This window comes from Perca flavescens, chromosome 11 (assembly GCF_004354835.1).
Source record: "Perca flavescens isolate YP-PL-M2 chromosome 11, PFLA_1.0, whole genome shotgun sequence".
Taxonomy (NCBI): Eukaryota; Metazoa; Chordata; class Actinopteri; order Perciformes; family Percidae; genus Perca; species Perca flavescens.
Window position 1 is genome coordinate 21,551,005 of NC_041341.1, and position 15,408 is coordinate 21,566,412.

At 38.4% G+C, this 15,408-nt stretch overlaps 1 protein-coding gene across 1 annotated transcript in view; it reads left to right on the forward strand.

Annotated features, from left to right (window-relative positions):
- The window catches only part of fign (fidgetin), a 28,735-nt gene extending 19,379 nt beyond the window's left edge, over positions 1-9,356 (forward strand). Inside the window, exon 3 of the mRNA XM_028590304.1 lies at positions 2,184-9,356. Coding sequence (XP_028446105.1) covers positions 2,184-4,417 — 2,234 coding nt within the window. The 3' untranslated portion in view covers positions 4,418-9,356. The remainder of the gene's footprint in view (positions 1-2,183) is intronic.
- The last annotated feature ends 6,052 nt before the right edge of the window (positions 9,357-15,408 follow it).

The following is a 15,408-nucleotide window of genomic DNA, read 5'->3' on the forward strand; positions in this document are numbered from 1 at the left end:
ACTAGTTGCTCTTGCCCTAATACTGTTTTGTATGTCTTGATGGGAATATTTTTGCAGCATTAATGTGGACATTTTTTTTAAATTCAACACTTTGTTTAACAGGTATTTTAATGCAGTAATAACAAGAGAAAATTCCACTTAAAGTCAAACTTTTGCTTTGCACCCACCTACAAACCTAACATAACAGCTGACTGTAGTGGATGACTAATACTTAAATGGATGTAGATGCATATGGATATATCCCCTTAACGCCAACTGTCGCTAATTTGCATCAAACCCCTTCCATTCTGACTGCAGGCGAGATAGCGTGTGTATTCCCCCAATGCCGGTTTGTTTACATTTGATACATACCTAGGAACCTTTTGCACGCACTGGTTTCTCGTAGGAACGGTCGGAGTGGGAACTACATCCAGTTCACGGAAGCGAAATTAACCCTAACCCCTAACCCTAACCCCTAACCCTAAAAAGACTACTGTCAATGTTAGGGAGTAGGAGAGTGTTTTCTTTCTTGCTGTTGTTAAGATTCATTTATTTGTCAATTACTTGAAAATGTGTTTTATTAATTTTACCATTTTGTAAAGAATTTTACCATAAATGCCTGTTGTCGCTAATTTGCATCATACCTAAATGTATATCTATTATATATGCTATAGACAAATTAACAATCTCAACTTAATTTAGCATCACCTTGGAGCCAGGAACACCCATGATAAAGTTCTTATATAATTGTGAATAAATTCAGGCGTCAAGGGGCTAAAGCAGTAGTTAGCGAGACTTCTGCTATTCTCAAAGTTGTCATTCATATATTTTATTCAGTCCATACACATTTCAAGTAAAAAAGGTTTAGATCTAAATAAAATACATTTAGTAATTTTTGTAATTGTAGTTATCTTTGCCACTGTTCCGCCGATAATACAATTTGTTGTCATATTCTATTTTCTGTAGGTTTCTGTTCCTTGCTGGGCTTTTGCCTCAGGCTTTTTTCTTTCTTAATCATTAGCTTGGATGGTTGACAACCATGTGACTAAAACCTTGTAAATTAACACAATTACTGCAGCATCATCCTGCTAATTAGCTCCTGGTGTCTAGTGTGGTGGGTGGGCAAATAGCTGGAAGGGAGTCAGAAGGGAATCTGCAGACAAACGCTGCATTTGTAATCTGTCTCTGGACAGTGGCTGTTTGTTGCCTAAATCCTGTGATATGGACTTAACCTACTGAAGTATAAAGTATAGCACTGCAGAGCCTGATTAGCAAAAGCATGGACCATTGTAGCAGGGAGTTTGGTTAAATGTGTCTCCTCTCATATCCTCTTGTAGCTTTTAGTCAGATTAGTGTTGATGTAAGATGTGTGAGGATCTGCACATAGCTCTTAATTGTTTTGAGCTGTAACCTCAATAATCTACATTATTTGGGGCTATAGTCTCTGGTAATCCCAAACAGATTAAAAAGATGACAGCATGTGTAAAAACTTTTATTTGCAGATTGACTTTAGGATTTCACTTGATTTTTTATGTCATTCAAACCCTCAAGTCCATGTCAAGAGGTTGAGAGATGCTGCAGAGAAAAAGACAAGTGAAGCATGTTTTTTTTTCCTTCCTTCACTCTGGACTAGGAAGCAGTTGGCAGACTGGATGTGGATGTAATTCATGCTGGGCTGAGGGGTTTGTGTGATGAAAGCAACAGAGCGCTGCCAGGGAAGATTGCTTTGCTGCTCTCCTCCAAACAGATTTGAAACTGTCTCAGATGAGAGTTGGATTATAGACTGACCCACAATGTCTGTGTCATTCTGCTCTGTGTTGGGTGGATTATACCATGCTAACCAGGTGTTGAGTCATATATCCTCATACTGACCATGATGTGTGTTCTATTAATGGTGTCTGTTTGTCAAATGGAAGACTTTTGGGCATTAGGTGCAAGTTGTACTTTAAACATTTTCTGGAAGATAATGTCTTTTTTTTTCTCCTAATTATGTCAGAATAGCCTCATGCTTTTTCTTTGTAATTTCCCACTTTTTTCCACCCAAAGAATTGAAAGCAATTCATACATTATGGACTTTTTCACGGTGTTTGACTTACACTATTGACTATTATGATTAGAACATGTTAGAATATTATTTTAATATGATTATTAACCATGATGTAATGCTTACTTTGACATATTTCTTCCTTATGGGGAATATCTAGGTCTAAAGATGCAGTGGACCCCAGAGCACACACAATGGGCAGAACAACACTTTGACATCTCATCCACTACCCGCTCGCCAGCACACAAAGTGGAGGCCTACCGGGGGCACTTACAGCGAACATACCAGTATGCATGGGCAAACGATGACATCTCTGCACTGACTGCCTCCAATCTGCTTAAGAAATATGCAGAAAAGTACTCTGGGATCCTAGAGGGCCCAAATGAGAGAGCCCTGCTGTGTTCCTACTCTGATAGCACCACTGGACTCATGAATGGACGAAAGTCAGAGAATGAGTCCTGGCAGGAGGGGATTTACCCAATGAACTGTGTTCCAGATGTTATATCTGTGAGCAAAGCTGGAATGACAGCTGCCCTACCCCCTACAGATGTGTCGGCTAGCATAGGCAGCTCCCCAGAGGTTGCCAGCAGCTTGTCTGAGCCTAGCTATTCCAGCAGTAACTGTGGAAGCCACACAGCCACTACTCTCCACTCGGGCCTCCCCTCTCAGGAATATACTGCCAGCTACAATGGCTCCTACCTGCATTCTAGCTACAGCAGCCAGAGTACCCCAGCCCTCCCCTCCCCACACCCCTCTCCTTTGCACAGTGCTGGGCTTTTACAACCACCACCCCCACCTCCTCCCCCTACCTTAGTGCCGAGCTACAACGCCGGGTCTCCAAACCTTCCCAACTACAATTATCCTCCAACAGGGTATCCTTCTCAGAATGCTGTTGGCCCTGGTTATAGCCCTGGGGGAGCACCCCCTCCTTCTGCTTATCTGCCGTCCGGTATTGCAGCTCCTACACCAATCCCTCCTTCCACACTGCCCGGCTACACCTACCAGTCCCATAACCATACACCAATTTCACCAACACCTTTGAATGGCAGCACATCCAACTCATTAAAACGAAAAGCTTTCTACATGAGTGGACATGGAGATATGGACTCTAGCTATGGTAATTTCACCTACAACCAACAGCGCTCTGCTCAGAGCCCAATGTACAGAATAACGGACAGTGTCTCAGACTCAAACAGGGGCAATGGCTTTGACAGAAATGCTGAGGCATCGTCTTTAGCGTTTAAGCCAACTAAACAGCCAATGTCTTCTGATCAACACAGAAAATTTATAATACACTCTGGCAGAGCACTGACTCCTCCATCCTATGGATCGACCAAAAGCTCTGTGGGTGATCTCAGAACTGGTGAGCCCTACAGCAAGTTTGGATCTTCAATCATGAGCGAGCGAACTGAAGAGCACAGACAGAACCTCTCTCACTCCCTTACAGGGCCTGACATTGGTACAGCTACCTCGTCCATCCATGCTGCAGAGGAACAACTGAAGAACAGTGACTCCAACCTGGTGGAGATGGTGACCACAGAAATCCTTCAGCAGGGCCCTCCAGTGGACTGGAGCGACATCGCGGGTCTGGATATGGCCAAAGCAGCCATCAAAGAGGAGATACTATGGCCCATTTTAAGGCCAGATATGTTTAGTGGACTTGCCACATTACCTCGGAGCCTCCTTTTATTTGGACCTCAGGGAACTGGTAGAACGCTGCTGGCCCAGAGCATGGCCAGCCAACTGGGGGCTGCCTTCTTGCGACTCAGCAGCTCAGCTCTGGTGACCAAGTGGCTAGGGGAAGGGGACAAGATCATCCAAGCTTCTTTCTTAGTGGCCCGGTGTCGCCAGCCAGCAGTGGTGTTCATCAGAGAGGTTGATCTGCTGCTGTCAGCCCAGCTCAGTGAGGAGAGTCCAGTGAATCGCCTCAAGGCTGAGCTCCTCATGCAGCTTGACAGTATTCTGACCTCCGCTGAGGACCATGTCCTCGTGGTCTGCTCCACCAATAAGCCTGAAGAGATCCCAGAGTCCCTACGGAGGTACTTTGCCAAGCGACTGCTCATCCCGTTGCCTGATGGGACAGCACGACACCAGATAATCAGCCAACTGCTCTCACAGCACAACTACTGTCTTAGTGACAAAGAAATGTCACTACTGGTTCAGAGGACAGAGGGCTTTTCTGGACTGGACGTGGCTCAGCTGTGTCAAGAGGCTGTGGTAGGTCCTCTCCATGGCATTCCTGGAGCTGACCTGTCAACCCTCCACCCCACTCAGATGAGACTGGTCTCCTACGAAGACTTTGACAATGTGTTTTGCAAATTCCAGCCCAGCATATCACAAAAAGAACTTGACATGTACACTGAGTGGAATAAAATGTTTGGTTGTAGTCAATGAAAGAGACTCATCAAACACAATTTCTTTACGCTCAGTAGTTGAATACAAATCAGTGTTTGGCTTTCAGTGAACAAGAAAAATAAACAGTATTGACATGAACATAATATATACAGCAAAGGGATTGTGCTTGAAGGCTTTAGACAGAAAATGACATCATCCAGCATTGGTAAAAGTTGATTAAATGCTTTATGTGGCTGACGCCATGTGCTCACTAAAACTTAAACGACTTGGAAGAAGATGCCCCCCGTTTTTGTATATACATATATATACATAAATATATATACATACTATTCTGCTGATCTTGAGATTTAGTTGCTATCAAGTGCCTGAGGTGGTGCTGTTTAAGTTTTCTTTTTCTTTTTGCCTCACAATCTTCATTGGTGATGTGCTAATATGAAAAAAAAGCTTTAAAATGAGACAAAAAACTTGCTTTCTCTTTTCCTTTAGTGTTCTACAGCTGTGTCTGTTTCGTGCTCTCTGTGAACAGTTGTGGTTAATTTGAGCGAAATTAAATATATTGGCTTCACTTCAGTTGGGCTTCATTACCTTGCAAAGGTTTCTTGTGTGTGTGTAAATCCTTTATTTACAAACACTTACATACTTTTTTTGTTGGAACAATACAATTTGTTTTCTAACAAACCCAAGGTTAATTTGGTTGCTGTACTAGCCTCACCATTATAGTTGATATTACAAAAACAAATATTTTACAATGTGACTTAAATCTAAACAATACATTACTATATAATTGCTGGTAAAATATTGTTTCAGTAGTAATTCACGGTGTTTCACAAAAATATAGAATTCTACCATTCTTTTGATGTTCTCTATTTGAAAACTCAGGAAAGTGATGATATGTACAGTACCTCATAAGCTTGTGTCAAAGCACTACACACTACAAGAGCATTTGGCTTGCATTTGAAATTCCATTATCAAACCATGTAAAGCTTTATAATACCTCAAGACGCTAAAAATGAAATGAGAAGGTTCCTACAATGAATGTATGTGAGTAATTCTGGTTTATTTACAAGACAAAAAAAAGTAATTTGTTTGGGGTTCTTTACTTTAGCTTGTGGTGATGCAGAGCTGAGAGAAATTCGAAAGGTGCAGACAACCATCTTGGGGTTGGGGAAGACAGCTGCCCCAAGCTATTTCTTTCCATCCTGCTGCTGTTTTATCATTAATGAAACCTAAGGATTATGTATAGCCTAAGTTCCTTTCTACCTCAGTTTGTTAGTTATCTCTGATAGACAAATACATGAAAGCAGCAAAATGTCAGCACCTATTCTGCTTGTTTGTTGAGGAAACCTTTTGAGAGAACACCAAACAGTATTTTGTTGTGTGCAAAATCTATTAGCTTTACATTTTGATAACTCCCAAGAACAACGTAATGCGCTTAAAGGGGAATACCACTGAATATCAGGTTTGGGATTCACTATGCCTTTGCCTTAGGACAAAATTGGTCTGTATTAGCTAACAGCGGATGTTGTTGCCATTGCTTGTTTGGCCCCTGAATCTTTGATGTCAAATAGAAAATCTAAATGTGACAACATTCACAGTGATGTTTGGTTCGCATTCTTTGGCTTGAAACAAATTACATTATTTTAATATAAAGTTTACAGAAGAATTAGTTTGTCTGTCTTAGGCCATAACTGTAACATTCATGAATTGAGTGGCATTCCTTTTTAAGAACATGTCTTGAAGGCTAGTCTCACTGTACACAAAACTGTTATTTTTACTTTGTGTTGTAATTTTTACCTTTAAACCTTTGTGTTTACAGAGCTATTAATCACTACTTGCAGCCATTAACCAGTACATTTCCATAGAGTGTTTTTTGGCAATGAAAGAGCAGGACTGACAGCTGAATTGGCAAGTTAAAATGTTATTGAATGTATTAACTCCTCTGAGCAGTATGGAAAGCAAACTCGCACATTGAAAAAGGCTACTGAAGTAGAAACCACTGTATGTGTAGGTGTATAATACTGCAGAGGCACTAAAGGACCTTGTATTTGTTTTTCAAAGGCGGTCCCTTCATGTTTGTTTTCTATTGCACATGTTTTACCTGTTCTTTTTTTTTTTAGACAGTGTGCATATTAATCGCTGCCACCTGGTTTGGTATCATTAACTCTTCCAAAACTGTTTAAGGATGTATACAGAGCATCCAGACAATAGCAGAGAAACTATGTAGCAGCAGAAAAAGCTAGCAAGCTTGTCAACAATAATATCTTGTTGTAGTTTCACATTATCTGTGTTATATATTTATAAACTCCAGTCATAAGATGGGTGACAGTTTTCTTTGAATGCACACAAGGTACAGTCATTGGTAGAAACATTAATCACCATTTGATTAACTTAGAAATGGGATAATTTCATTTGTTAAATTCAAAACATTCAACTTATTAATCATAGGCTTTATAAAAGAAGTGGACGTTTGAAGGTTATAATTTGGCATTTTGGGTGTCACTGTCTTGGTTTTGTGACCATATTTGGACGAGAGGGTGGAGCTAAGTTATCAGTTAGCGCTAGCTAGCTAGCTTGGTTAGCAAGTTGCATCTGTAATTCAGGTTAACTGTGCTATTAATTGGTAATTAATTTTGGCTAGCGAAAAACACACTTAAAACAAAATGTACTTACAAGGATAAATGAGCAGCTGTATCTAGCTGTCTGTCTTTTAGTACAACCAGACGCTCACACACCCCATCCAGGGGGTCCAATGCCAAATTTGGTTTAGACATGAAAGTGTCCAGCAAAGTCCGTTTGGAAGCTTTAAACATGAAAAGTATGTAGTTACATGAGAAAATTAGACCAATATTTAAAAAAAATCTGTCATTTGTTACTGCACTTTGAGGTGTTTATTGGTTGAAAACTTCATTGAAGCCAAAGTACAACAGCTTTCTTTTGAATATGATGATTTGTTAGAAGAAGTTGTGAATATCAATGACCTTAATGCCACACTGTGAGCTGTGAATATTTGAATTTGGCGATTTTATAGTACTCTCACTGGGCAGTGTTAAGTTGCTGTATCACGGTATGTCAAATATTTTCAAGAGATATGTGAGTTCTGTAAAACATTTAAAGTTTTTCAGTTTTATCCTGCTTGAGTTTATTCACCAGTAGAAATAGAAACATGGCTAATTTGTTTATCTTAAAAAAAAGAAAAAGAAAAAAGCAACAGATATATATTAGCAGAAAATGTCACACTGGAATAAAATTGTTTCTCCATGATTGCTAATTTTAAGAACTAATTAGTCATTGCAAGGTTTTTGACAAGAAGGTGATAAGAAGCCCTAAGTGCCATTAACAAGCGCAGATTTCACCAGTTTAAGAGGGAAATTGTTCATGAGAAATGTATGTTAAAAAGGGGAAATGTTCCACTCAAATTAAGTAGTACTTGCAATCATTCCGACAACAACAGATCTTGTCACATATTTGCTTCTTTTTTTGTCTCCCTAACAGTGAGCAAGAGCACAGTGTAACACAAGGCACATGGATAAGAAGTTATATTTGTGTGTTTTTAATTTGCAATACAGCTAGAACGCCATACAGACAAACCTGATATAAGGAAAACAAATGACAGATATTCAAATAAGGTGTATATTTCACATGCTTTAGATGTTATCATTAAAAAAAAGTTATTCGTTATTGAGAGTGATGTGATGAAAGGGCCAACAGTCACAACCAACCCATGAGCTGAACCTATGATAAGCACATCGAGTCTCACAGGGATGCCAACTTAGCCACTTGAATCACTTTTTTTTCACTATTGTCACTATTTCTGTAATTAAATTTTTTTGAGAACTGCTTAAGATTTTGATTCCATCCTTATGTAGTTTTATATCTGGTATTCTTTATAACCATTTCTACCTCATTGCTACATATTGTACATGTAGTACTTATGTCCTGTCATTTTGAATGTCATGCATTTGTGGATAAAAAAAAGTTAAAACAAAAAAAAATGAAGAAAAGAAATAAAAGCTTGCCCTTGAATCAGAGCAGTCTACCTCACAAAGACTGTCCTTACACTGTCAAGTACAAGCTGCAGAAAAAAATTAGGCACCTTGAGGGCAAAGATGAAGTCAACCTGCTCATTCTGACGTACAGTTTATTTACAATACCATGTTTCCATTGAATTGCTGTGGGCTGTGTAGGTGCAAGGTCTCCAATGCAATTCCAATTAATTTCCTAAAAAGTAACAAACTGCTTTAATCCTTTGTGAATTGTTGAATAGTGCGCATGTTAACGTGTATGTATGTGCACTTGCAATTCTCCATGCAATTGTATTAGGGGATAACATTAAGATGTGAAAAATCTGAGTTTTTACTTTTCATATTCATGTACAGAGAATAAAGTTGCACATAGCTGTACGTATTGTACATTTGCTAATGATATACAGCATACATACGAAAAATGCACCACATACATGTTTATATGTGTGTATGTATTGCCATACTTACAGTACAGTCGGTTTAAATGTATTTTAATTTCAAGGTACATAAAGGTTATTGAAATACTGAATAAAGATGTTTTTTTTTCTTCTGAAAACTGGATGCATTTTGTACCTTTACTTGATTAAATTTGCAATGGTGTGATTGAGCCTGTGCTATTTTTGTTTCCAGCTATTTCTTGTGGAAGACAGTGTTAGATCCATGACAACTTAAATCATAATTTCTTTATTTCATTGGAGTTCAACGACAATATAGTGAAAGTAATACAGTTTGCAGCAGTTTACAGAGGCTATTTTAAGGCTTCCTTTTTATTGCACTCTTCCCACCAATACACCACTCATGATCCATAATAATTTATAATTCCATACTGGCAGGGTTTTTTTTTATTAGGAAATGAACAAATATGCTTAAAATCTTTCATGTTATCATTAAGTAGTAGGTGTTATGCGCGGGATGTTTCAATAATGTTGCAAATAACAGAAATGAGAAAAGACCCAGCATATTGTGTTAGTGTTGGTAATTATTTTTATTTGTATCATGTAAGTATGTCAATATCAGCTGTCAGTACAGTTTATCAACATATCTAACATGTATCTATAATGATTCTAAACACGGGGTGAAAACACTGGTTTTACAGAAAACAAAATCTAATACATTTTGTATTGTACCTGTATTATCTCATGTAATCATTTGGGGAAAGATCCATACTTTGCACTGAAAATTGTAAATAAAACATGTTTTCATTTCCATAGAGCCTTTCTAAATAAAGAGTCGTACATGATGTGGAGTAAAATGAACTCATATTTACAAAACCTAAGGAGTGTGAAAAAGGTAATTTCATAGTGTTCATTCAGTGTTTGAATACACTCCCTCACAAGCATTGATAAGCTTGTCAAGGCGAGAACACTTACACTTAAAACATTGTAGTCTCCCATGGAGAACTGCACTTGGAGGATTGTTCGCTAGTTTGATTCAGCATGGCTATTATGCTGAAGAACTAGAAAACAGGAGTTATTCATTTAAGTTAATTGGAGACATTCATGTCTGAATAAAAAACATATTAAAAGTAAATAAATTGTCACTTTGCATGGGAGTATTATTTGCTAAACTTAAACTAATCCAGCAAACTACGTGCTAAATTCAGTCTGTACAAAAAGGTAAGTATCTAGACAACAGCTTAGAGTATATATATTTACTGTATATATATATATATATATATATATATATATATATATATACAGTCCACATCCTGCTGTCTCAGAAATTTCAGAAGCAAACACGCCCTTTGTTTCTTTCCACTGAATTTTTAAACAAGAGCCATTTGACCAGGAGGGGAAAAAAATCAGGACTGATAAGATAAAAAAAATAAAGTTGAGTCAAACAAATTACACTCAAGTTATTAGTGGCTATTTTGTAAATATCAAAGATCCACTTGTCCCAGTGTTCTGTGCTTCATTTGCATTCTGATGAAACTGGAGTGGATGTGTGTGAACTCGGAGGTTATCTGTGGAGCTGCAGCGCTGAGCAGCTGAATCAGACAGCTTCGCAACTGCATGGCTCAAGAGGATGAGCCACAGACCTCTCTCAAATCACTTCCTTCATAACAATTAAAATATGCAAAGTGATAATTTTCCTTAAGTAGCCTTAAATGTGCAATCTATTTAAATGTGAGGGAAATTGCCTAAAGCTTGCAGTGTGTGTGTATATGTGGGGGGTGGGGTGGGGGATACATTATGCAAATAACAGAAAGGACTGTTGAATACGTAATCTTTCTGTAATAAGCATACTGTTTCATTTAATTTTTTGCCTCTTATTAAAAGTGACAGTTCTTTTGCTCTGTCTGATGGCTATATCTGACACAAGTCTGTGGAACTGACTGCTAGACTAAATGGTAAAGCATTTTTGTAGCTTTTAGATGATGGTTACATTCACAAAGTAATTATGCACTAGAGAGTCCAGAAATAAGGTTTAATTACACAGTAATCGCTTCTGATGGACACTGGGAAGTGTGTGCACTGCCAGACTGCAATCCATCAATGACAAACCTCTGGCCAGTTTTAATTCCTCCTCATTTGCATCATAACCTCGGCACCAAGTTGCACAAATGCTGTTAAATGTTAATAGGACCTGTCTCTCTACTCAAAATGGATTCTTAAGCCATTTCAATTCTCCCTTTCTCTCTATCTCTTTCTTTTACTCCATCTCTCACCCTCTCTCCCTCATAACACACACAGACACACACACACACACACACACACACTCTATCTCACACAGTCCATATCTCGTCTCTCTCGCCTCAATTCTCACATTCTCATGAGTCTTCACATAAATAGCCCCTCTTCAGAGGGGAAGCTGAGCACAGGAGACAGTGCACGGTCACTGCTGTGCTAATTGGGAGCAACATGTAAAGTTTTATCTCTTGAGTGCTAACAAACCATACAGACAAGTATAATTCCTTACAGTGTGTGCGTGTGTGTGTGTGTGTGTGTGTGTGTGTGTGTGTGTGTGTGTGTGTGTGTGTGTGTGTGTGTGTGTGTGTGAGAGAGAGATGGAGAGTATGGTTGAGAGAGTCTGTTTCGCACACACTCATTCACACAGCTACAGGTTTGTTCACACCATGTGAGGCAAGGCCCTCAAGTTATACCATATCCCCATCCTAGGGGACTGGACAAAATTATGTTTTTATTAATTGAAAATTGTTATTAGTTTGGCAGACACATTTCTGCTCCTCTTCAGACTTTTATAAGGTTGATTGGAGCCAGGATGTCTCATTATCATTCCGTCTCCTTTATATATTAGTAAGCATACTCTTTATTACACAGGACATCCCAGTGTACTGCAGTGCATTTCAAAATGTGCCGGTCAGCTTGCTAAGGGTGGACATTAGACCCAATGGACCACTTGTGTAAACAGAGTGGACTGTGTTTATTTATTATAATAATGTGGACAACAGCGCATTTTGTACTTTGCTAATCCCCCTGCAACATCAAACCCACCATATACTCTTAGATACTTATGATATGCCCTTCTTAATCCCTAGGCATTTAAAGCAATTTTATCTTGATTTGAAAGAATAATGAGATATATGGAAACTAAGAAAGAAAATATATTCACAAGTCAAACCGTGACCCGTGAATATAATTAGAATTTGTGGATGTCTTCAGCATGATTTTCTCTGTTTTTCTGCACAAATGTTAACCAACCTAAATATTTACTTTTACAGCCATCCAGACTTTAATGTCAGCTGTAATTACAGAGAACCATCTTGTCACTTGTTAACTTCTCAAGAGCTATACAGAAATACTTATAAGTGAGAAAATAAGGCTTTAAATATTTTCTGTTATTTAACAGCTTTCTCATGTGGTCGACATATTTTTAACCAGCATTCAGAAATACTGCAAGGCTGTTTCTATTCATGATGTGTGATCTACAATGATTCTGACTCTGTATCTGAGCTTTCACAGTCTGCACGTAGTTAGTAACCCCATCCCAATTACATAATTTTATGCCTCGGATCAAATATTTCTACAATTAATGGTACTATTATAAAGTATTGTATGTATATACAATATACAGCATTGAGTTAGGTAGTGGAAGAAGTATTGAGATATGTAAATCAGTAAAAATAGCAACACAAAAATACTCCATTACAAGTAAAACTCCTGCATTTTAAATTTTTTTGAATAAAACTACTATCGGTAAAATGTACTTAAAGTATCCAAAGTCAAATCACTCATCCAAATTGGCACCAGCAATGATGCAGTGTTAAATGTATCATATACTGTACTATATTGTATTGGAATATTATTACTGATGAATTAACATGTAAGCAGCATTTGTTTCAAAGTGGAGCAAATAACTTTTCATACTGTTGGGTAGTTTACAATGTATCATATTTAAAAAAATGTAAATAATCTGAAATGTAACTAGCAGCTATCTGTGAAATAAATGTGGAGTAAAAAGTAAAAATAATTGTTGTGAAGAGTAGGTATAAATGGAAATATTCAAGTACCTCAGAATTGTACTTAAGTACAGAACTTGAATAAATGACCTTAAATTATAATCCACTGTGAGTTATATAGGCATAAAATGTCCTCCTGACGTTCCTCTTCTTCATTTTCCTTGGAATTTTACATTATTGGTGTATTATGGCAGTGGTGATTTTCACATTTGTACAGTGGCCCTGAGAGCTTGACAAACTGCAAATAGACGCCACACAGGCAAATGATGAAACATCTTCTCCAGCTTGACAACATGCAAAAACATCAACTTCACAACACATGCACAGGCAGCATTAGAAAAGGCGCTGCAAGAAGCTCACAACGGAAACTGGACACAAAAAATGATGCACACGGCTGGGGCTTGCATGGATGTATAAAAAAACCTGGATACAGCATTCGAGGTGGAGCCCCGTTCATTCCTATGAGAGTTGCTCAGTGGCGCATCAAGCCCAAAAAGCTAACTTAGTATACAATTATGATTGGTGCTGCTTCCGCATTATAAGAACCATAGAGAAGTTACAGTAGAGACCTCCACCGGCCGAGCCGGCTACTTCTGGATTAGCGCTCTGCTAACTTGAAGGGGGATTAAATGATTTGCACGTGCGGTTCTTCCAAAAATCACCTAAAATGTGAGTTTTTTTTAGCTGGTTATAATGTCAACAGTTACTTTCAGATCCCGTAATAGGGAACAAGCAAGTTAAACTAGCCTAGGTTTTGCTGACATGACTAACAAAATGATATCACTCTCCTTAATTTGTTTGTCCGTTAACTATTAGATAACCCAGCTGGCTATCTTTAAATAAACTAATCTCCAATTGGAAGATTCTAACAATAGTTAGATATCTATGCCTATGATGCTATGAATTTGTTTGAATTGACAATAATAATAAGCTAAAGGCTAACGCTAGGTTAACAGATCTGCAATCTGCAATCATATCTCTATCATGGGATCACAATGTTAAAATAAGCAAAACTAAAATGACATTTTAGGTGATTTTCAAACACCACTGGCAGATAGCCATCTTCAATAACTTAATAAGCCACGGCAACAACAAGCGTGTCCCAGCTGTCTGTGCATCACCTTTTAGTGTCCCCTGGAAACAGTTTCTGTTGTGTTGTGAACTTTTTCTAAATGCTGCGCATCGTGTATCATGAAGTTGATGTTTTGTGTGTTGCAAAGTTACTGAATAGTTTCTAAATGCTGCGCATGTGTTCAACTCTTCAAGTTGGTGAAGATGTTTCTTTATTCGTTTGTATTGTGTTGTGTCTACTTGCAGTGCGTTGAGACCTCAGAGCCACCGTACATTTGGTTACATACATACACGAAATGTTCTGTGTCCAGGTGAAATTAAGAGGAAATTGGAACCATCTGATGACCTTGGTTTCCAGTTTCTTCATTACTGCCCACCACAAATTAACAGACAGCATTAACAACTTTTTCCTCCAGCCATCACAGAGAGAGAAGGCTGTTAGACTCTGGGTGTATAGGTCAGTATTTTCACATTCAACAGCCTGAAATAGGCCAAGTGAAGAAAAACTGCTGAAAAATTGTTGGAATCACCTGTAGTTATAGCCGCGTATATTAGTGTTGCAGCAGTGGGAGAGCTGTCCCTCTCTCTCAGCATAAACTGAGTTCGATAACAAGCTGGCCCCCTGCACCAGTGTGATCACGTCTAAATGTCCTCAGGTCAGTGCCGTCAACTATCCACTTCCCATGTTTATAACAAATTCTGGGCTGTGCACTGTAATATGGCTTTAAAATGCAGTACACTCCTGTGTGTGATCTCCACCATTCAGATAATTCCCTTTCACATTTTCACAAAGTGGCCAAAGTGGCATGTAGTTATTATTACTGTGTGGTCCCTTTTAGAAAAATATAATGATGGGCTCACACACCATTCCTGTAACACTGGGCCAGTGCTGCAGTATGAAGTCAATGGGATAACAGTCAGTACTGAGGGATTTTTTTTATTCTCTGATTTTATTCATTCACTAATAATATGACATTCCATTGGTGTAAATTCCCTTTCTCTTTAGCTTTTGAATAGTCAATCAATGTATTAATTGTCTTTAAATTGAAGCGTAACATCAAAAGTGACCTAAAAGTCTGATATTTTTCTTAACATCCTAACTGCTATTATGAAATCCCTAATTATTGTACTATTTGGAGCTTTTCTTTTCTGCAGGTCACCACAAATATAAAACCTTCAACACGGTGACCAATCGGGTGGAATTAATGACCTTTATTACAGTTTTATAATTTATTTATTTGAAAGTTTATACTGTTAAAATACCATCTCTGACACACATTGCCTTTGACTGGTCGGATTGGTGGATCTCTTTAGTCTGTCTTAACCCCTGTCTGGAAACAAGTGGAGCTAATAGGGAGCAAAGACAGAGGAGTACATGTGCGATAGCCACACATCCTCCAGCCAAGGCAATCATGGGAAACACAGAACGTCACTCTTTCAATTTCATCCTTTCCACTGTGCGAGCCGCCCTCTATAACGTCATTATCTCCAGCAGATCTGCAGGGTCCTCTGACAGG